General features: G+C 33.2%; 2 protein-coding genes across 3 annotated transcripts in view; one reads left to right on the top strand and one right to left on the bottom strand.

Moving 5' to 3' along the window:
- The window catches only part of LOC109608656 (CUGBP Elav-like family member 4), a 334021-nt gene that overhangs the window by 187327 nt on the left and 124765 nt on the right, over positions 1-21929 (bottom strand). The gene's annotated exons all lie outside the window — the stretch shown is intronic.
- LOC109608629 (uncharacterized) lies at positions 3362-5506 on the top strand. The gene is made up of 3 exons (XM_020025134.2): positions 3362-3443; positions 3492-3766; positions 3826-5506. The coding sequence occupies exons 1-3, from the start codon at positions 3364-3366 to the stop codon at positions 5475-5477; spliced, it is 2007 nt and encodes a 668-aa protein (XP_019880693.2). The 5' UTR covers positions 3362-3363; the 3' UTR covers positions 5478-5506.

Below are 21929 nucleotides of genomic sequence, written 5' to 3'. Positions count from 1 at the left end.
TTTACTTATTTCGAGTTTGTCTATAATGTGGTCACATCGATCAACCAAACTATCCACAGTTAACACAATTAGCCTGGTATTATTGTACACTTGAAAAATTCGTCGGCGTCCAACCGAGTTTTGAAAACCCTTCATGGCCATACACACATTGTTTGATTACCGTTGAATATTGTTCTTAATCAAAATGCCAAACGAATAGTTCCCCGCATAGCTAAAACGATAAATACAAGTGTTCCAGCTTTGTCCCAGTTCCGCAAATATTTGGTTTTATAAATCACATTTCGACTAAATTGATATTTATTAGACTAGGATTTGTTTAGTCGTGATTTGATGCGTTGCTGAAATTACATTCCGTTAATGTCTATTAAATATCACAACATTGGACGAACGAACATTAATGAAAATTTAATAACCTCGATCTGATGTAAACCCAATCGGATTACTCTTTTGTATTAGATAATTGTCGAATATACTGTACTCATATACAATAAAATTTACGTGCGCATTCACGAATACCAACCACATACTGGTATTTATTCGTCTGTAAACTTTGGACAATACGTAAAAGAGACAATGAACAAAGTTTGTGTCTTTATTTGATTTTTTTTAAACGGCTCTTTCAATACACAATGTGCATGCTACTGAGATAAAATAGCAAACAAAATTAAAAAATTAAAACGCTGACAAAAAATTAATATTACTTTCTATAGGAGAACATTTCATTTCATTTTTTATGAAGGTTACCTAATCTTTTAATAACAACTGAGAGTAAAAGCTTAACGGTTTCTCCACTCCCTTCTGAAGTTCCTTACAACTTTCAAGGAAAGATATTTGCCACTAGCCTGCCCCCTATGTACACAAATCAAGCTCGTCTACGTGCCCGACAATTAATTATACGGCTTAATTAGTTAAAAAGAAAAAGTTCACGTGAAATATTCTAATCAAAATTAAGAGATTTCTTATCTTTTTTTTGTGCCAAGTTTGTGATTGTATTTATAGAAGTTATTTGTTTTATTTATGTTTTATAAGTTTTTTTTTTTTTTTGCTGCACCTTTCTCTCTTTTAGAGAGGTTTTGTTTATAACATATTTTGTAGCATATCTTCCTGTAGCATTAGTATACATTTTTATTCTATTTTTATCCACAGTGTTATATTTCTGCAAGTAAAAAAAGGTTATCAAGAAAAAAGGCTTCAATACGATTGAAAGAAATGATTCTCGGTATATAATTCGTAACCGATCATTTGTTAACTGTACTTGACATATTTTGATTGATATTATAAAAATACTCTAAACAAAATTTGGTTTGTAACATTTAAGAAAAAGTACATGAAACCTTCAGAAACTAAAATTCTCGTTGTCTCCGACAGATCTGTGTTGATTAAGTCATTTTACACATACTTTATCATCTTAAACAGTCACTGTATTACTGAACAGCATTGTTGTAACAAAGAAAAATTATATTAGAAAGACATTTGACAGAACCGAGGAGTCGATAATGTACCGGTCGTACACAATGGATCCGAAAAAGTTTTGCGGTTATGCGAGCGAGATGTGCTCCCGCATAAAGGGGATGATTCGTTCGGCGGCGGGTCAGAATGGCGGAGGTGGCCGTTCCAGTCGCCCATCTTATGTGGGATTGAGGCAAGGCATCGCGCACAACATCTGGTAATGACAGCTCAGCGGAGTAATCGCTTCGGATTGTTCGAAAAGCGAATATCCGGATGTTGTTGGTTACCAACACTAGCATGATTGTGCGGTCAGAAGCAATCAAGCCCCCTAGACGGGCAATGGTTTCAAACAATTTACACTTGGAAAATTTGTCGCCCGACCAAAGCGATACTGAAAGCCACCTCGCGCCCCCACACTCACACACATTGTTTGATTGCCGATTGGAAATGATTCTTAATCAAAATGCCGAACGAATTGTTTCTGCATAGTTAAAACGATGGACGCAACTCCGCAATGGCTGTCCCAATTTCTGAAACATTGAGTCCAAATTGTTATTTGTTGGATCACATCATTTTATTACTTGACAAAAGGAATTGTTCCCATTTTGGAAACACACTTTTAATTAAAATTCCGAAAGCAAATAATTATTCAGATCCTACACCGTTCATTTTTTCTGATTAAGGAGGAAGACGATAATTTAAGTGGAAACTGTTAACAGTAAATTTTCCGGGGCCTATATGAAAAGTGGCACTTTTAAAATAAAATTCGCCTCATTTAGAAAAGTTCAATTAAAACATTATGGAACGCGGAATGTAATTATATGACTTGTTGCACAAAACTTTCCTCAAAGTGCTCTCTCCGTCTGATACTTTAGATTTATTGCGGACACGTATATTCATTTTACACAAACTCCACGAAAAGTTATTTCGAATTCACTTTTAAAGCTGAATATATTTCGAATTAAGGTGATTCAACGCGCCTCTTCGCGAATTTATGTGCGGATCTCGACATTCGAATTAGGTCGTTTTAAAATTAGGATGTCTCACAGCCAAAATTGCGTTTTTATTACAAATTGTACATGGGAAGTATCCCGCATAACATTTCCTTGAACAAATCAAAACGTCGTTAACATTTCTCTAATTATTGCAGAACTAATTGAAATAAGCCAATTCCTTTATCGGATTCGAAGTGTGCGATAATTCATTTCTAGTAGTCGCTCGATAAATTTTTGGCCCGACTATCTGGAAACGTTTGCAACCACCGCGTTGGAAATTTATTTGTTTTTGACAAGTTGTAGAAAAATAAATTCGCCGACCCACTAACGTAATGGAAAATTGCCACATAAATATGGCAAATATAGCAATTTAATGAAATTGAAAGGCGGATGCGCCGCGAGCAGAAACAATCCCGATATCTATAAGATGGCCTGGAGGTATTTTCAAAGACATAGCCGCGACTACAGTAACAAAGTTAGTCTATTAGTGATCACAATGAAAGATAGCGGTGGATCTAAACCCAAACACGGGACCTTTCCACGTCCTATTGATTCGTTTTCTTACGAACACTTCTCTTCGTCTGTCTGATTGTGGGACTCAAAACGTCTGCTTTGTTTCATGAAGCGAAATTAATGATTCGGGCCTTTTTGCGCTGTTGTTTTTAGACGCCGCATTACTCCACAAAGAAAACTGTTATTATTTTTGCAATAAAGGACAAGTGCATTATTATTTAGGTCACACTAAATACATTTGCTAAAGACAAAATTTAACTTACTTACAGATATTATTAATTTAATTATTTTTATTTCTGTGGTAAGATACTACTGTAAATGTTTCTATAGAAACAAACCTGATAAATGCTGTCATTAAAGTCATATTGTAGTTATACATGACAAAACATTGCATTATAAATTTGAAATGGCCAATCTCAAAGAAATTCTATATGTCCTTAAACCGAAACTTCTGCTTCATAAGTTATATTTAACTTACGCGAAATAGTAAGATAATCCTGTGATAATTCAAGTAAATCAAAATTTAATTTTCAGCTGTTTATGGACTTCGAAGCCCCGATATAGATTTCTATGCTTTTTGGCATTGAGCATTTCAGTCTTTTTTATGATTATATTATACACATTTGATATGTTTATATGGGATGATATGGGGAGTGTGAGTGTTAAAAGAGTTAGGGCAATTCACCGTAGATCCGAAATGGAAGATTTCCTGATCAAAACGGAAGGATGTAGAATACCTTACATTGATCCAATGGATCAAAGTATTGTTAAATTCATCGAAAAATATACACCACCTGTTTGTAATAGAGGTAATAATTAATTTGATTATTTTTAATTACTTGTTAGCTATAATTTACTTATGTTTAAGGTATCCCTCCTTTGTACGAATCCAATCTTACGTCACTTTACATATTAAATTCTTCATTTCCATACTACAATATAACTGACGAAATTGACTTATATTGTTGTTACAAAGTAATTACTCGAAAAAAACCGAAGCCTTCTGAATATGATTTTTGGTATCAAACTTCTGACTGTACTCGTCTACCTGCCAGCATGAATATGGAGCATGAATACGTTCGAGTTCATTGTTTTAACCACGTAATTAAAATTTACGATGATATTTTTTGGTTTGTGCTCTCGAAAGTTGATAAAGTGCAAAAAGTCGCAATAAAACCGCAGCTTAATGTCTTAATAATTGGAATGGATTCTTGTTCTCGATCAAACTTGCACAGACAGATGCCAAAAACTTTAAAATATTTACAAGAGCTAAACTTTATAGAGTTAATGGGATATAACAAAGTTGAGATCAATACTTATCCAAATTTAGTGCCTTTATTAACTGGTCGGTCTGCTGCAAACTTACATGGTGATTCTGACAACGTAGATTTTCACTTTGATAACTGTACATTTTTATGGAACTTGTACAAAGAAAAGGGATACATGACTTCATTTGGTGAAGATTCATCATGGATGGGAATTTTCAATTTACAAAGAAAAGGATTTATTAATCAACCCACTGATTATTATTATTCATTTTATAATAGAGTTGCTGAATCTCTGTTGGGAAATAATAAACTAACAAATATACTGCAATGTATCGGAGGAAGAGATGGATACAAAGATTTTATAAATTACATAACTGCTCTTGTTAAAAGACTTCATATCGATAACATGCCATACTTTGCCTTTCATTGGGGATCTGGCTTATCACACGATTATGTCAATAAACCGAGTATTGGAGATGAATTTTATAGGGAGTTTTTTAGAAACCTACATGTGAATGGCTATTTAAACGATACTGTATTGATGTTTATGAGTGATCACGGCTTCAGATGGGGTGGCATAACCAAGACATATGTAGGAAAAATGGAGGACAGACTTCCTTTCATGCTTATTGGACTACCGGACTGGTTTAAGAAAAAGTTTTCACAAGCTTACTACAATTTGAATGAAAACGTGCACCGACTTACAACTCATTATGATATACACGCAACGCTTATGGATATACTATATTTAGACCAATTGACGGATGATCAAGTTCGAAAACAACCTCAGTCCTATAATCGAGAAATAAGTTTGTTCAGTAAAATTCCCTTAAATAGGACTTGTTTATCTGCGGGAATTCCTAGTAAATGGTGTGCATGTCAGACAAAAGTCAGTATATCCACGAAGGGTATAATCCTACAACAAGCAGCATTATTTGCTGTAGACTCCATTAATGACTTTTTAAAATACTATAGACAATGTGCCAAATTACAACTGGATGAAATATTGATGGTCAATACTTATATTCATGATAAACATGTTATGGTAAATGATAAAGAACAAATGGATTACGGAATTGTATTCCGTACTGAACCTGGAGGATGTATTTTTGAGGCCACTGTAAAATACATCAAACTGGATAAATTTGAAATAATCGGAAATATAAAACGAATAAATAACGATAATAATAATAATTCTGTTTGTGTCAATGATGTGCAGGTTGTTAGGTTTTGTGTTTGTAAATATGATTAAAGCAATAAAGTATACATATTATTTATTAATTGTAGTAATAATGTTTAATTCAATAGATATAAAATAAAAAGTAACGATGAATTTCTATTGCGTTGCACATCCAATGGATTGTTCCATTAAAACAATGTTCGTCGTTGCAACATAGTAGGAAAGTATCGTCATAATTTAGGATCTCATAATTGGAAGAAATTCCAGTTCTAACCTACATCGGGATATCTAGTTTTATGACACAGAAAACTGTGTCTGCAAAAGTTTTGATAGACTTTTATATGTCATTTTTATTGCACAGATAAATTGGTGTATTTAAGGGTCATTTATAACTTTTAATACTTAATTATTTGGTGATGATATCGTAAAGGTTAAAATTTTGAAGGTTTATTACGTCTTACCTCTGCGGAAAACAAGCGCGTAAATAAAATAATGTGTTTACTCACCACAATTTCAATTTAGTAACATCCTTTTTATTTATTCATTGTGCTTAAATATTTTTACGGGGAATATTTTATTCAGCTGCAGCTTTCATATGCCAGTTAAACCTGTCTTGTTTCCATATAACATAGTGAACCTAAAATAATTTTATATGGTTTTATTTTAAAAATTTTAATATTGAGATATTCGCTTCGGTGAAAAACCTTTTACGACACACGCCACTTCGTCTTTGATTCCTGAGGGGCTTATATGAACGTATCTACATACTGTTCTGTTTTCATAACTTTTTTCTTAAGAAGTTTGTTTGCCTTCAATTTAAAGTTCGGTCAAGATAAATTTTGTCTATGTTCAGAAATATTTTCAACTGTCGTACATTCATTTAGAACAATATTTAATGTTAGAAATTTCTTTTGAATATACTGTCATCATTATTTTATTGAAATCGATTTAATCCTATCAATTTATTTATTCATGATACATAACAAAGAACAGACAAATAAACATATTAATGATTATTAAAATTCTAGTACTTTTGTTTTTGTCTAGATAATATACTTCACCATTAAGATAAATGTACATTAAAACATGCAATTTAAATAATGTTTATTGTTTTGTTATAAAGGAAATATTTTATTAATTTAATTTTAACTGTTTAATTTAAATAGCATACTTAATGCAAATTAAATTGATTCAATTTAAACAAATTTTATTTTGTTTTTTACTACCGGAACATAATTAAAAAGGTATTGATACAAATGGGTTTTAGAAGTTAATCATTTACTGATTTGAAACTACACGGTATATAAAAGCGAATTTTTGATTTGCCGTTGTGATATAAATCGAAATAAAAGCTCTATTTTATCTCTTTCATCAACCAACAACAAACGAATGTTTAAATAGAAAACATCTGCCGACAAAAACAAATTTTGGAAAGCACGTTCGCATAACACACGATTAACACTGCACAATTACAAAACTATAAAATACATGTAGGTGAAAGGTTGAGAATGCAAACTGATCCAAATATTCCTTTCATTTAAACACTTCAAACATGAAGTAGTCCGAAATATGCAATTAATTGTCTCATCCTTTGAATATATTCAGTAACACACAAATTGGTGCGCTGCAACATCCACGACTCAATTTTTCACTCTGCACCTTTTAACCCCTTGAAACTGTTGCACATAGCGAGCGGGAGCGCCAAAACGAAATTAGCAGACACGACAAAGCCCATATGACAGTGCGCGGAGCCTCCGACGTTTTGCATATTTATCAGACAGTGTGCATTCAGCTAAAAACGGATATTGCTTTCAGAAATCGGTTGTAATTCAATTGGGCGCGTCAGTTTCCTTTGCACGGGAATTACTGATTCAATCCCAATTGTAAAGAAGAGAATTCCGTAAAGCCGCTCGAATTGGCAAATATATAATGGCGCCGACGACTATCGAAACAGGCATTTCAGAGTGTCAATTATTTAAATTAGTTCTTTTGATTTGCTCTAATGATTGGTCGCTTACATCGCGCTTTGTTTAATACCATCGCCAGTAGGTGACATTTCATGGCAACTAGATTTGCAGCTGTGGCATTCGTTAACAAGGTTATGATGGTCATTTGATTTCCAGAGCAATGTGAAATGAACTTCCTCACTGGGAGTTCTTAAGGAAGAAGAATTACTATTTGTCTGTTTAGATTAGAATACATTATCATCGTAAAAATGTGAAGGCGAATCATGATAGGTTTAGTGGCTAGTTCTAGGTTTCCCCCACTTAAAAAAACATGCTTAACTATCATTAATAGTTCTAATTGTTTATCGGCACGTTTTAAAAAAATGTGCCATAGTTCCGACGTCGAACTGATCCGCAAACAATTCCTCAAACAATGGTAATCCTTCGTTTTCGCCGTATTTAAACAGCGATCGATCGCCGGACTTAAATTTCTATTAAGCAAACAGTCCTGACCCGATTCAAAACCAAAAGTAAAGATGCTTTGTTCAGTTGGCGCATTTGTCGATCGGCGTGCCCGAGAAAGTGACAATGTGTGTTGGCAAACGTGCCGCTTGCAGAGACGCCAGACCGTTGTTATCACACGTTCATCGTCTTTGTGGAAATCCATCGCGCGCCAAGCCCCGCACGACTCCGGTGCCCGGACAGCCTGCCGCATATTCGCCGACGATTTTCATAATAACCGCCCCTCGAGCGTCGAAGCGGTATCTTTTTCGATAAATAATGCCACCTGCTCGACTGCTAACAACCTGTAAACAAACTGTGAAACGCTGTTACGGGCTTGGATTTATTGGGGGTTCGATATCTATAAACTTCTGGGCTTCAGAACGTCCACGAATGAGGTATGTCAACTGTGCTGATGCAAGTTTAGTTTTTGTCTCATACAATTGGCATCTATGACTCTTTTTTAAGTTTCAAATCTTTAAAATTGAAGGGCAGAAAAGAACACAAACATAATATGAATTTTAAAAGAGAACAGCTAAACAACTGCTAGAAACAACATTAGTTTTACCTCAAAATATAAAGTAAATCCCTTACTTTGTTTGGGTACTAAACAAAGAAACAGGAAATAATAAAATGCAGAAACAAAGATACAGTCTGACATTCAATGAATAACCATATTTATACACTAAATATCAAAATAAAAATAGCATAGTTTAATACTCAATGGATTGTGGATGTGGACGAACTGGAAACTATCCGACCGGTTATAAAACCATATCGGCTTGGTAATTTCAATAATAGCAAAGGCAAGAATGATACAGTTTGGCCGATGTGTTTCTGCAACAGTTGAAGGTTCGCGGCCTGAATTCGAATGTAATGTGCCGTTCGTGACTGGACTGAATCGCCGAATCCCATCAACATTCCCGACGACAGATCCGACACGCCGCGACGCCCTAACGAAATTAAAGCAACGCGTTGTTCCTCTGTTGCAACGAAAATTTTCCAAAAATTTATAATTTATGTATTACACATAGGTCTGCAAATATTGAAGCTAAAACATGCTAATAAACATCCATTTGAACATGTGTAACATTAGTTATTAAGATTAGAGAAAGAGAGATAGCAGAAAATTAATTAGCACGTGGCTTTAGGCAGGCAAACGTAAACACACACATGCCATCGTGGGATTTATCGGGCTGTCTGTTTTGCCATTTTCAAGTCGAACTAATACTTTATTTAGGAGACGAACGGGGTCTGTTAAGTTATGAATGAGGAAAGCAAGTTTCCTGACAAAAGAGCCTTGGGTGTAACACAAGATTTTCAGGTATCCTGCAATTCCATTGAAGAGTCTGTTGACAGAACGTGATTCACTGCGTGATAGGTATTATTAAACTTGCATGTAGTTTACACACACATACACACGGCGGTTTGGATCGTAAACAGCGCGTTCCCGGCGAATTTGCGTTGGGAATCTTTCAGTTGCCTCAGGTAATGTGCACCAGATAACTTTGCCAATATTGAGTTAACATTGCGTATTCTGAATTAATTTGGCGCCCCCGAAATCAAAGTAAAGTTTGCACGAGTTTGATGATATTTTGCCTTGATTTTCCCTTGGATTTATTTATCGTCGGATTCTAATTATTTGTTCGGCTCAGGAACGAATTCGATCTCGACTTTTAATAAGTGTGTTTGCCAACTTGGGTTATTGGATCGCCATCTCGGATACGCTACTTCTGTTTCTTATTTAATAACTACTCGAATTTTCACGGTCGAACAATTATTTTTCACCTTGAAATAGGTCGACGTAGCGAAGATGTACTTAATTAAAAAACTCATAAAATTAAAGACTGAAAAATGTTTATTCTTTAATATTTAAAATTTAACGAAACGTTTCTTTCCCTCATTATATAAATATTCAATAATTACCATTATAGTTTTTTAATTTAATCCCTGATTATAATCTAGTTTTAAGTGAAACATATTGTACACAATTTTGTAATAAGTGTAAGAACAAATACTCAATATATTGAATTCCCGCATAAAATCTGACCTGTAATTGCTGAAAATGTATACTTAGGTGTACATTTTCATGTCTGTCGGAGAAAGCTGAGAGGAGTGAAGGGAGAAAAATCCCCCTGCGTATGATTTGCTTTCGGATATTTGTCTCGTTCACCTACGTAAGATCTTTAATTAACGGCGAACCCCCTTAATCTTATTTTACCTGCCTGCCGTCCCTTAATTCGAAATTCACTATTTATTTCTGTGTTTAATTTTATCTGGCGGTGTAGAGCATCCTTCTTGGGAATTTTAATTACTTCTACGCTTGTATTTCGTATTTGTGTTGGCTTTATTTTATGTTAAATTAAATTAAATTGAATTTTTGTGATCGCTGCGGTATGCTCTCAAGGTTTTAAGCACCAAGTCGGAAAATAAGAAATGCCCGTTTTAGACCGTTTTTCAACTTAACTTCTATTTTCAGCAACTGCATTTCTCTCACAAAAGCTCTTTTAATTCTTTTTAAAAGATGATTAATGGATTTTTATGGAACTATAATAAAATTATTTAACTAACACCATGTGATTGTATCCTTGCAAAATGAATTTTACTTTTGACAATAGTCGCTTTAGTTTTTATTTAATTAAAAATCATAAAACATCCCGTTAAAAAATTTATGGTTTTCAGCAAGCAAATAATATTTTAAAACAATTTTTCTGCCAATCTTTCAACAATAAATTATGACGGTGATCAAATTTAAATTCACATATCGAATTACGTTTTAATTAAACCACATATGCATACACACACAGGGATTTACGGTACATGATCGATCTCTGACCAAATTAGTTACCATTGCATCAATGTGATGATATTCATACAGAACGTGAGCCGAATGATTAAAACTGATGTGAAATAGGCCATATTTCATAGTAATGAAGTGACTCGGAACATGCAATATAATGTTTTTTAAATTTACATTTCCTGTCTATCGACTGATAAAGTGTCCTTCATTTTGCTTATTTGTATTCTGGTTGACTTTAAATTTATTTGGATAGTTTTTGGTTAATTGCAATTGCCTTTAGCTTCAAAAATGTTACATTTTTAAGAATAATTTGTGTACAGAATATCTTTAACATATCCATTCTTATCTCATTCAGACCAATTACTAAAATAATGGTATATTGACGTTTCCGGTTTGCCTTCTTGCATCAAGAACAAAACCAAACGAAATCTTATTTAAAAAAAAGTTGCGATCAGATCAATTGATAAATTTCAGCCACTCAAGTAGTTTTTTAAGAAAAAAAATATTGAATTAGCATGCTTCATTACTTAATTACAAACAGTCGAAGTACAAGTCGAAGAAGACCAAATTGAGATAAAAATTAAAATTATATGATTGAAAGAAGAAAAGATGTGTAATTTAATTGTAATTTGAATTTAATAATAAGAAAAGACAATATCAATCGGGTTTACTCTTCGCTCCGGATGCCAGTTTGAGTAGAACCATAAATGGAAGAACCCAAATAACTCAAAGGATCTATAAGAAAGTTTCTTTAATATTTGTAATACTTGTAAGTAAGTGGATTATAAATAATTGTTTAGCAATTAATCAAATTTAAATGCATGAGATAAAGTGTTGCTTCGGGTGTGCCCCTATCCGAAGACAAATTTCTACCGGTATCTATTTCTCGCTATCGTGTTACCCGAAGAACTTTGAACTCCCCAAAGATGCGAAGAATTATTATAACCTAGGTAAGCGCCAGTTTTGAGTGTTATTAACGACTTTTACACACAACTTTGGAGGCATTCATCATCTCCCGCATTTTGGCCCGTCCGTTTCCGAACACAACAGTTAATTCCGCCAGCGAATATACCCGATTTTAATCAAGAAAACTGCCGCACTCCGAACTACGCTTAATTATAATTACTAACAAAACAGTTAGTTAAACAGTTTCCGGCTGTGGACCGTAACGCCATCAAAATTTTAGTCGAAACAACAAAATCACCGCATTTCAACCATAACATTATTTATATTGTGAAATATTAAAATTGGCACAGAAAATAAAAGAATCTAAAAGAATCTAAAATGTGAACGAGAAGAAATAACGACGAGTCCACAGCAGAAACTTAATCATAAATCAATTCTGGATAGGTAAATGAAAGCGAAGATGTAGAAATCATATTTATTATTTTTATTGACTACAAGCTGCCATAAAATTCATATTTTTGCCGGCGAAAATTGCCAACTTCCTTCCCATTCTACTTATCTGAGCGGAAAATTATTGTCATTGCAACATTCGCTAATATAAAATATTTCACGCGTCAATCGGTTTCGTGTATAAGCAAACGAGATTCGTAATTATTTTCGTCATTTTACACGTTTGCGCATCCCGGCTCGGAAAGATTTCTGTTAATTATTTTACTCCGTGTTATTTTTCTTAGTTAATTTTTAAATTAATAAAATTACCGAGTCATTCAAAATAATAAACTTATAAATGTAAATAAATTTATACAATCAAAGTACAAGTCTATAAATATACAATTAAAATCATGGATTGTATCGGATTTGCAAACGTAATAAAAAGAACATAAACAGTCTGATAGTAAAGCACGGTACAATTACACAACGGGAAAACGGACGTTTTTTGCGACAATTAAAGCCACCCCAAAAAGTATACGTGCAATATTGCTCACGGAGTGGATCAGAGGGACTGGAACGAAAATCGCTGTTTCCTTAGCGAAGTGTTTTAAATAGTTTCTTCTCGGGGGCCCGTTTCCCGTAACGGGTATTCAAATTACATAAATTTTAATTAATTTAAATAACTTAACAAATTGGGAAGCGATTTTCGGGGGACGACGAAATCGCCCCGTTTTCCCTATAACACTTTGTTGCATTGAATGGCCGGATAATTAATGCATGTAAACTCGTTCTGTTTATGAATGTTTGAACGAAATCGCCGATCGTGCAACTACATAAATTGTTCTCGAATACGGTTGCTCTAAAATTTTAATGTCGGTACTAAAAATCTTTTTATTAAAAGCTCGTAATTATGCAAAAGCGTATTTAGGATATTTTGAATATTACGAAACAAAACAAGAATTTATGCACAGAATATTTTTACATATAAATATACAAGGACTACGAATAAAAATTTAATTTCAATAATTGGAAAATTTTCAGAAAATCTCATACTTTCTACATCTATATCTTTTAAGGCAAGATTTACTTATTGTACATGTAAAATGAGACAATTTGAATATTTTTATACAAGAACATTAGAACAATATAATTTCAGTAATACTCTCCAGTTCATATCAGTATCAAGAAATTTTCCCACTTCAATGTTATTTTGCGTATTTGTGACAGATGATTTTACTTTATTACAATTGCCTTGAATATTTGAGCCATTCGAACGTTAATGGCAAATTCAGTTTATCATTTTACTTAAAATGGTCTCCAAAACTAAGGGTAAGTCTGATTGAGATGAATAAAAATATGTGAGTTACATTGAACAACTAAGAAGAACAAAGTCACATAAAAAATAAAAACGACTGTAAAAGAAAGAAGAAAGTGTCAGTCTAAATAAAATAGAGTTTCTAAGACGACCAAGTGATAGCAGATTAGGATCTCCTATAATAGAAAATATGACTGATTCATTATGACATTTTTATTATGATGCCAATATTTATCTAGTAAAGCTTATTAGGTTTGTAACCGAATAAACTCTAGATTAAATATTTAAAAATTCGGAGACTGCATTTAGTTATAATTAGAAAAATATATCATATGCCGAACATGAATAGAAATTGTCAAAAATAGCGTAAAATTTAAACTTTGGTGTAAGTCAGCTTTTTATCATCTGATTGGTACATTAGGTACTATTGGATCCACCATTTCATCAAATTTCTAAAGAAATATTATTTACTTCGATGCATACGAAATTATGGTTTAATATTGAAAGTGTTTGATAAAAATAACCCTCGTCCTCCCGGCCTCCCACCACTTGGATAGGGTACTTGTCATCGAATCCGGGTGAAGCTTTGCTTGTCGATGTACATCAAAAACTCGCAAATTTCTATATTGCGAGCGATTCCCTTAGACGAGATTCAATTTCATTTAGTTTACCTGGTTACTGCTCCACTTGAAAACGAAGCCCTACGACCGAAGCGTGGGATGTAGGCTGCTTGCAGCTTCACCTTATTTCGTATTCATTACGGGGAACATTCAATAAAAATTAATTAAAAAATAATTTATTGCATGTTGCCGACCTTTTATATAAAATCTATTCTTTCAAAGCTACTTATTAAAATCACTTAAATAGAAACATGTCTTAATATTACAATTTTTAGACGATCCAAAAATTATAGTGACTTAATAGCATTACTTAAGGACGTCTAAAAAAAAATTTAAACCTTTTGATATAATTTGGTAAATTTGATCCTTTGTCTAGAAAAGAACCGTCCCTATAGGATCAATATAACGGCAGGCATATTGAGAAGCATTTTATTCATGCAAAATCATGCGGTCTATCAAAGTTTCATTTTAAAAGGAATTTTCGTCCACAAAGGAATGCTCGTTCCTTTTCAAAATCTATTACATGCCAATATGCCTCTAATAAAATTTATAAGATTCATTTGCTAAGAATTCTCCGAATAAACTAATATCGGATGAATATTCAAGAAAAAAACAGGGACACGTCACAAATTAATTTTGTCTGAGGCAAAATATTCATTGTTATCCCGCAAACACGCCCAAATTTAAGGGCACATAAATCCTTGAAACGATCCTGCATTAAGTACTTTTATTGATCTAATTATCTCCACCCATTAGACGCAATCGTTAATTGTAATGTTATTAAAATTAATTAGAAGTTGAGTTTCCAATTAAAATTTCTAATTAATGGCATCAATCTTTTCAAGGGGGATGAAGTTGAGGAGCTGTTCAGCTGCAAATATCGCATTGTCCTGAATTCGAGCCGTTTCGCTAGTCGAGCCTCAAGAACACAGGACCTGATACTATCCAAATTTAATAAATCGACGAATGCTCAAGTTGAGTGCTGAATATTGCAGGCGAGTTCGTCTAATATTATGTGTTGCACTTCAGAATTTCCAGGGTTTGTTTAAGTGATTTCGTCCAAAACATTCAAATTAATATTCGAAATACTAATTTTGTTCAGAGAATAAATAATTTGCATTTAATATATATTTCAGATAGTGATTATCGTTAATTAATTTTAATTGGTACATTTTCTTGAATAAATTAATATATTGTATATTTTTACTTTGTGCCTTAGAACCCTCCTTCCTTTCTACAAAAACTTAAATTAAACATTGCACAATTTTTATAAAATTCAGTTTTGTACACTTAAGAAAATATTAAAAATAATTAGAAGATAAAAATAATCATTTTCAGAAATTTGTTTTTAATTTTTATGTTTTAATCATAAAAACAAGTAACTATTAACTAAAATATTTGTTGTCGTATTTACATAAATTGTTTCGATTTTTTATTTATATAACATGCGTGACAAATTAAGTTCTAATTTAAATAAAACATATTTAATTTTCAGTCGATGTTAATATTTCTTTGGTCTCCATCCATAATTTTCTTCTTAATTATTGTGCAACTGCCATTACAAGTTAACACACTTACATCAAATATTCTCAGAGAATTATACATGTAAATGTGAAATGTTTGTACTGTGAAATAGATTTATTTGCAATCCAGACTAGACGTCGAATCAGGACAACGGACTACTTCATTAACTCGCTCAATGGGAGTAAATAAATTTGGTAATTTCAAGGATAATTGAACCCTGATGGTTGTTTATGCCTGCAAATATGGAGTGTAAAGGAAATTGCGTGAACCGAAAGTACAGACGGGGTCGCTCCGGGGGGAGAATCGGGCAGAAAACGAGGTCTTCCAGACCCCGTGCTCTACACGCACGGCTTACAGATCAAGCCGTGGGGTGTAACCTGCTCTCGACAGATCTCATATTACATAATATAGAGGCTATACGGTACACTTTGCACCTCTTGTATTTGATATGTGACATGCCATCTGACTCGGACTTTTTCCCTTCTTACATTTTCCGTTGCTCGTAATTAAATGCGAGTTTATCCCAATACTTTTCTCGTTGTATCATGGTAACTTCAATTAACCAACCCTCCTACAAACAGTATTAAGATTATTTTCTTTTCTTTTTATCTTCTTTTATTGGCCACATTTAAATCGAGTACAGATGTCTCCATGCATTTTTGTATCGATATTCTGGTCTACAAAACACATCACAAATTAATTCCCGTTACTGTCACAAAACGGTGGAATGATGACAGACGGTGCTCATCCAGCATTACCTGAGACGCCTGTTTCGGCGCGCATCCATTTAGAAAACGACCGATTCGGGCGCAGTCAAATAAACGTCAATTTTCGATCGGTCTGGAAAATGAACGTGATACCTTTCATGTGACAGTCATATTTATTTATCGAGCATTACAAAGAACCCACGTCCCAATACTTATTGTCAATGCGGGATGTGTGTTTTTATTCTTGTTCTTGTTGTCTGAAGTACACTTCTACTTATTATTACAAATATGAAGCCGTACATGTTTGTTTCATATTGTGTAGCCAATTATAAAAAGTAATATTTGTTTGGCTTCAGTAAATATGAATAGCGTAGGGACGAGATATTGTTTTGATATCGCGAAGCCATGTCGTAGGAAAGTTAAATATAACTGAAATTTTAAAGGAAACTACGCTGATGAATCAGCTATCTCATTAGAACTTTGATGAAACCAAAAAACAGTACAAACAACTAGAAATATTGTTTTTTTTAATCCGGTTTGGATGTAAATAAACCGACTTTGATGCTCCTAAAACAAAAGTAAATACCTACAAATGATATGCACTTTAAAAAAGAAAGAAAGAAAATGGAACCTGAGCCTCAAATTGAGACGTATTTTAGATAAACATTCATGCAATTTCAGAGACCGTCACTGTGAAACAAGGTTAGACTCTAGAGCAAAGTACCAAAGAAACCATTACCCATAATTTTTTGTTTAAGTAGTTGTTGCAGATTTCTTGAAACATGAAAATTAAAGCTAAAAGCAGTGTTAGCCAGCGTTAAACATCAAAGGAAAGACAGGATATTGAATAACTTGTTTCCTAATAATTAATTTTGCTCGGCTTCTGATATTGAAACTCGGAAATAAGGGGGACGATCAAGGAATGCGTTCGCTGTACTAACGCGCATTACTTCGTTTGAATTGGAAATTCCCGCTCACATACTTGCATCTAATAAACTCAGAAATTTCCATGTAATTAACTTTGAGCTCCCATTTGAAAGATCAATGAGGCATGTTGCGCTCATAGTTGAGACATATTTTTGCAAGAAATGGCAGGTAACATTTACTGCTTCCACTCCACTTCTCTGTCTGATATCAAAGAAATATTGTAAGAATTCATTATATTAAATTCTCTGGGAAATTACCCACTACCTTTTATTTGGATGCCTATTATTCGAGACGTATTTTTCAAATATGATCCTTAAATTAATATGTTCTTAAATGATTTCAGTGAAATACAAAGAAAATATTTTATGTCGCTTAATTAAGTCTATGAGGATATGGTTAGTTAGAAGTATTCAATTGATGTCATGACGGAGTAATTTGCTCTAATAAAATGAAGCTAAAAAATCACATTTATCATCTCTTTTTCTGTATATTTTTTTAATAGTAGATTAGTAAATTTAATGTAATTAATTTTTTATTCTGTACATTAAATTCTTTATTCATTTTCATAAAATACATGACAAAATGAGCTTTTCTATAGAAGTTACTTTACATGGATACATATATGGTCTGTCTGTTTGTTTGGTGTTCTATGTTTCTTTTCTGCATATTTTCTAATTTTCAATCATTTATAAAGGCATAAAATGGAAAGAAGACTAGTTCTTTACAATTCTTTTACACATACACGCATCTAATGCTAAACGTATGGAAAATACAGTAATTTTTCCGAAGGAAATATGTACTTACGCTTCGAATATTTGTCTCAATTCGTGCTATAACTGAAATTATGTAAAATAAAAGCTTGATATATTTATGTCACTAGTTACAAAATAAATACTCTCTTTACAAGTACTAATAAATCTGTATTTGACGGCCCACAAATCCGTAACATGATGCAGAAATATGACGAATTTGTGTATAAATTAAATGAAATTGACGCACAAACTTAGCTGACATTTAAAGTTGTTGTTCATTATTCCCTCGGATAAAAAATTATACACGTGTTCTTAAAAATACATTTCTTTCGCATTCATTATTTTATTCTTTCCCTTTTAATTTAAGAACTCAAAGTGATTTGAATGTTCTCTTAAGAATCTTATTTTCAGCATATATAATTTTCCTAATATAAAGTAAGACGGAATTGATTTTTGACAAGTAAATCAGGTTTCATTTGATTTGATTTGAATTATAGTATAAAATGATGTGTTTATCAAATAAGTGGCACGAGATGCACATTTCTAACATTTATAGGCTCAAAATGCTCATAAAAGTTCCCCTTATACACTCAAGTAAGAATTTTTTGAAGGATGCTAAACTAATTTTTTTGTTTCATAAAAAATGTTCTAATAAAATTTTCTCAATTTTGATTGCATTTTTTATGAAAATTTAGTAACAAGTAAAGCATTACGAAACTGCCAGCAAAATTTCATTTATGTCCATCACCTCACAACTTTTTTTAGAAAATTGAAGCAAGAAACTTTTGTTTATTTATAAAATTGGAAAAAAGTGTTTCTTGCCTTGATTAAATACTTATATTCCAAAGTCTTAAACACCAAAAGAAATCTAAGCTTTCTATGTCGATACATAACTGATGATGAAACATGGAATCACTACAGCTCTTCAGTGACAATCAGACTGAAAAAAAAACAAAGCCGGCGAAATCGGCTGGCAAGTAGATGTCATGGAAAAAGGAAAAACAATCAGTGAAGAAATCAAGGAATAAATAAATGTGAACCTGAAGAAAAAAAAAGAATTCCCACAAAGACAAGATCTGTGCAGAGGATGAAACTTCGAAATACTGTAATCTACGTTATTTAACAAATTTGGGCCCCACTGTCTTCTTTTTTCATCCACATCAATGGTTCACCTCTAACAAAGAAGTCGTCTCCCAAAGGGATTCTTATTTTGAGGACCTTCCTAATCTTACTTTTTAAACCGCTAAAAAAATTGTGGAAAATGTCTAAAGCAAATAAAAGGTACTGTTGAAAAATATATATTTAAAATTATTTGTATTTCTATTATTCCTTAAGAACGACGATTTACACATATTTGAGGTGAATTTTAAACTATTTTCCTTCCCTGCTAAACTTTTCCAAAGTCCGAAACATAATTTGATCGACTTTTGACGGAGTGTGACGAGTTTCGTGTGTGTGAACCGGTGGTGGGCGTGCGGTCTCTGTCGCACCGTCTGCGATGGCCTGTCCGCTCTTTGTGCGGTCCTGGTGCTGTTGCCATGGACGCGGTTGCCACAAAGCTTTTGTGATCCGTCAGTGCGGGATTGGGAGAGCGGCCGCGTCCGTTTCACCGGCTCCGCCGCAGAGTCGAATCTCGAAAACGGACGCGGTTACCACAGTCACACCCCAAACGACCTTGCTCACCTGCCGCGCCGCCATGGCGCGCCAACCCGGATTGTTTGGGGGCTCGCACAAACACCGGCTGCGGCCGCCACCATGTTTTGCGCGGGCCCCGTCACGCGGTTTTTACCTTTTTGTTGATTCACAGGTGTCGGACGAATGGGTATTGCGAATATGTGGAATTATGCCTTTCAGACGACTACAATGGGGGATTATTTCTTTGTTGTGGTCGCATGCTGGTTTCGAATCAATTAATACATATATCCTCAATTAGCAATGCCATCAACCAGTAATATATACAGCCGTCCGAAATTTAATCTCAATTACCTTTGAGATAATTTGTGGTAACTATTCAAACAACTTCATCACATTAAAAATCGTTTCGAATTAATTCTACAATCATTTGATTCTTATCGATTTGAATAACTAACGAGTGTGTCTGATAAATAAATAAATAAATCCCCGAATACTTCATTATACATATTCATCCATATGATACACGATCAAAACGCGCATTTGAATATTAATGAAGCCGCAATTGCGAAAAATGATTATGTGCCTTTTTGCGTGTGTGTATGCACAAAGTTATACAATATGTCACGTTCTTCATAATCCAATATGTAACGTTCCATTTGCAACAATTGATGCCAAATATGAAACAACCTAATTAAATCACGAACACGGTAAAATTGGATCGGAACGTTGCGGTTATTCATAAAAATGTTTTTGCAAAAAATGGTTGCACGTTTAATTAAAACCAGTAATTTGTATGTCAGTTTTTGAAATACATATTCACAGTATAATATGTCCCTTCATTGTTTCACAGTATTAATAGTGTTTAATATATTTAAATGGTGGGAAACGTATCTGATTTACAGAGCTTACATAGTCAACTTGGAAAGGAGATTGTCGACAGCTTCTGCATGCTACAGGACAATTTCAATTGTCATGCACATATGTCATTGATTTACATAATACAAGCTACAAAGCAAATCTAAACTGCTATACATATATGTATAGTGTGTCAACACCAACGATATTGTAAATTCCAAACTTTGACATTATTTTCAACGCCTGATCACTACAAAAACTAAATCGAATTTATTAGGAAGGTTAAATGTGACTTAATTCTTGTCCCGATAACTATCAAGGGTTACAAGGAATGTTCTGCTCGGGTTCCACTAAAATCTCATAATTAATTAATATTCTGTTCGCGTGCTACGGCCCAATAATGGTGATTGTTGCCATTTCCTGCATACGGTTCTCGACCTAACGGTGCCATTTATTATGTTTCGCCACTTTGAACTTTGCGAAACATGGACTGTTTGATTTTATTGACTCGTCTTAATAAGTTTGGTCAAATTTATGGATCCTTGCAGGCAGTTTAGCACCAACAAAACCACTTTAATTAAATTATTGTTAGAGTTAAGTAAAATTATTGATTAACATCTTTGATAAGTATATGTGAAAAATAAATTAAGACGAAACATGGCAAAACGAATTTATAATTAAACGGTTTAAATATAAAGTAGCGGGTGCGGCGGAATCCTTGCAGACGCCTCCGCACGGAAAATCGCTTTTCTGGTTTCCACGTCCTTTGGCAGCACTACAAGTTGCTCATGTTTACGCAAACAAATCGATATTCAATCACATAAATGCATTCTATTTTGTCAGCTTTCCAACTACATGCAGGTAATCAAATAACGACAACATCAAACTCTTTATTTGCTTTACTCTTATGGAGTCTTATCTGTTGCGCAGCCATCGCATTGATATGTTCTGAAATATCTTTCAAAATTTCCCGACGTTATGGTTAAAGACAAATATTATTAAAGGCTGAGGGCTTAATTTAAAACAGTGCACTTCCATGTCAATTTCCTCGATAATATCGTCTGGATGTGAAGTAGGAGTTGTTCAATGGAAGTTATACTTCCGATTGCTCTTCCTTCAGTCAAATAATGTGATATATTTAAATGTAGTATAATAATTTTTAAAATATTAATGTTACGATTATAAATTACACAAGGAACATGTTGAGACTTTATTTTTGGGCATATTATCCTTTAATACTTTTAATACGAAATATAAAAATAAGTAAACATTGAATACTTAATTTGGTTATTCATAAATTTCAATTATACCTTTTTTAAATGGTAATAAATATTTCGCAAAAGAAATTTGTAATCATATTTTATATGTTAATGTACAATTTAAAAACATTCTGTATTTACTGATATTCTATATAATTTTTGTAAATTAAAAATTTAATTTACGCAGGAAAATATTCCATAAACTTTTATTAATAATATTCAGAAACCATGTAAACATGATATAATTAAAGTAATATGTTAATTTATGTTTATACTTTTATAATATGACATTCAATGTAAAGCATTAATTAAATGAAGGCAAGGATTCATAAGTTCTAACAGGCT

This window comes from Aethina tumida, chromosome 3, assembly GCF_024364675.1.
Source record: "Aethina tumida isolate Nest 87 chromosome 3, icAetTumi1.1, whole genome shotgun sequence".
Taxonomy (NCBI): Eukaryota; Metazoa; Arthropoda; class Insecta; order Coleoptera; family Nitidulidae; genus Aethina; species Aethina tumida.
This window is presented reverse-complemented; position numbering and strand designations above follow the sequence as displayed.

Bases quoted from the DNA above. Each gene is read 5' to 3' on its own strand.
- LOC109608629 (XM_020025134.2), top strand. From the start codon at position 3,364: ATGGCCAATCTCAAAGAAATTCTATATGTCCTTAAACCGAAACTTCTG. The intron at 3,444-3,491 runs GTAAGATAATCC...TTTAATTTTCAG, and splicing joins TATTTAACTTACGCGAAATA to CTGTTTATGGACTTCGAAGC. The intron at 3,767-3,825 runs GTAATAATTAAT...CTTATGTTTAAG, and splicing joins ACCACCTGTTTGTAATAGAG to GTATCCCTCCTTTGTACGAA.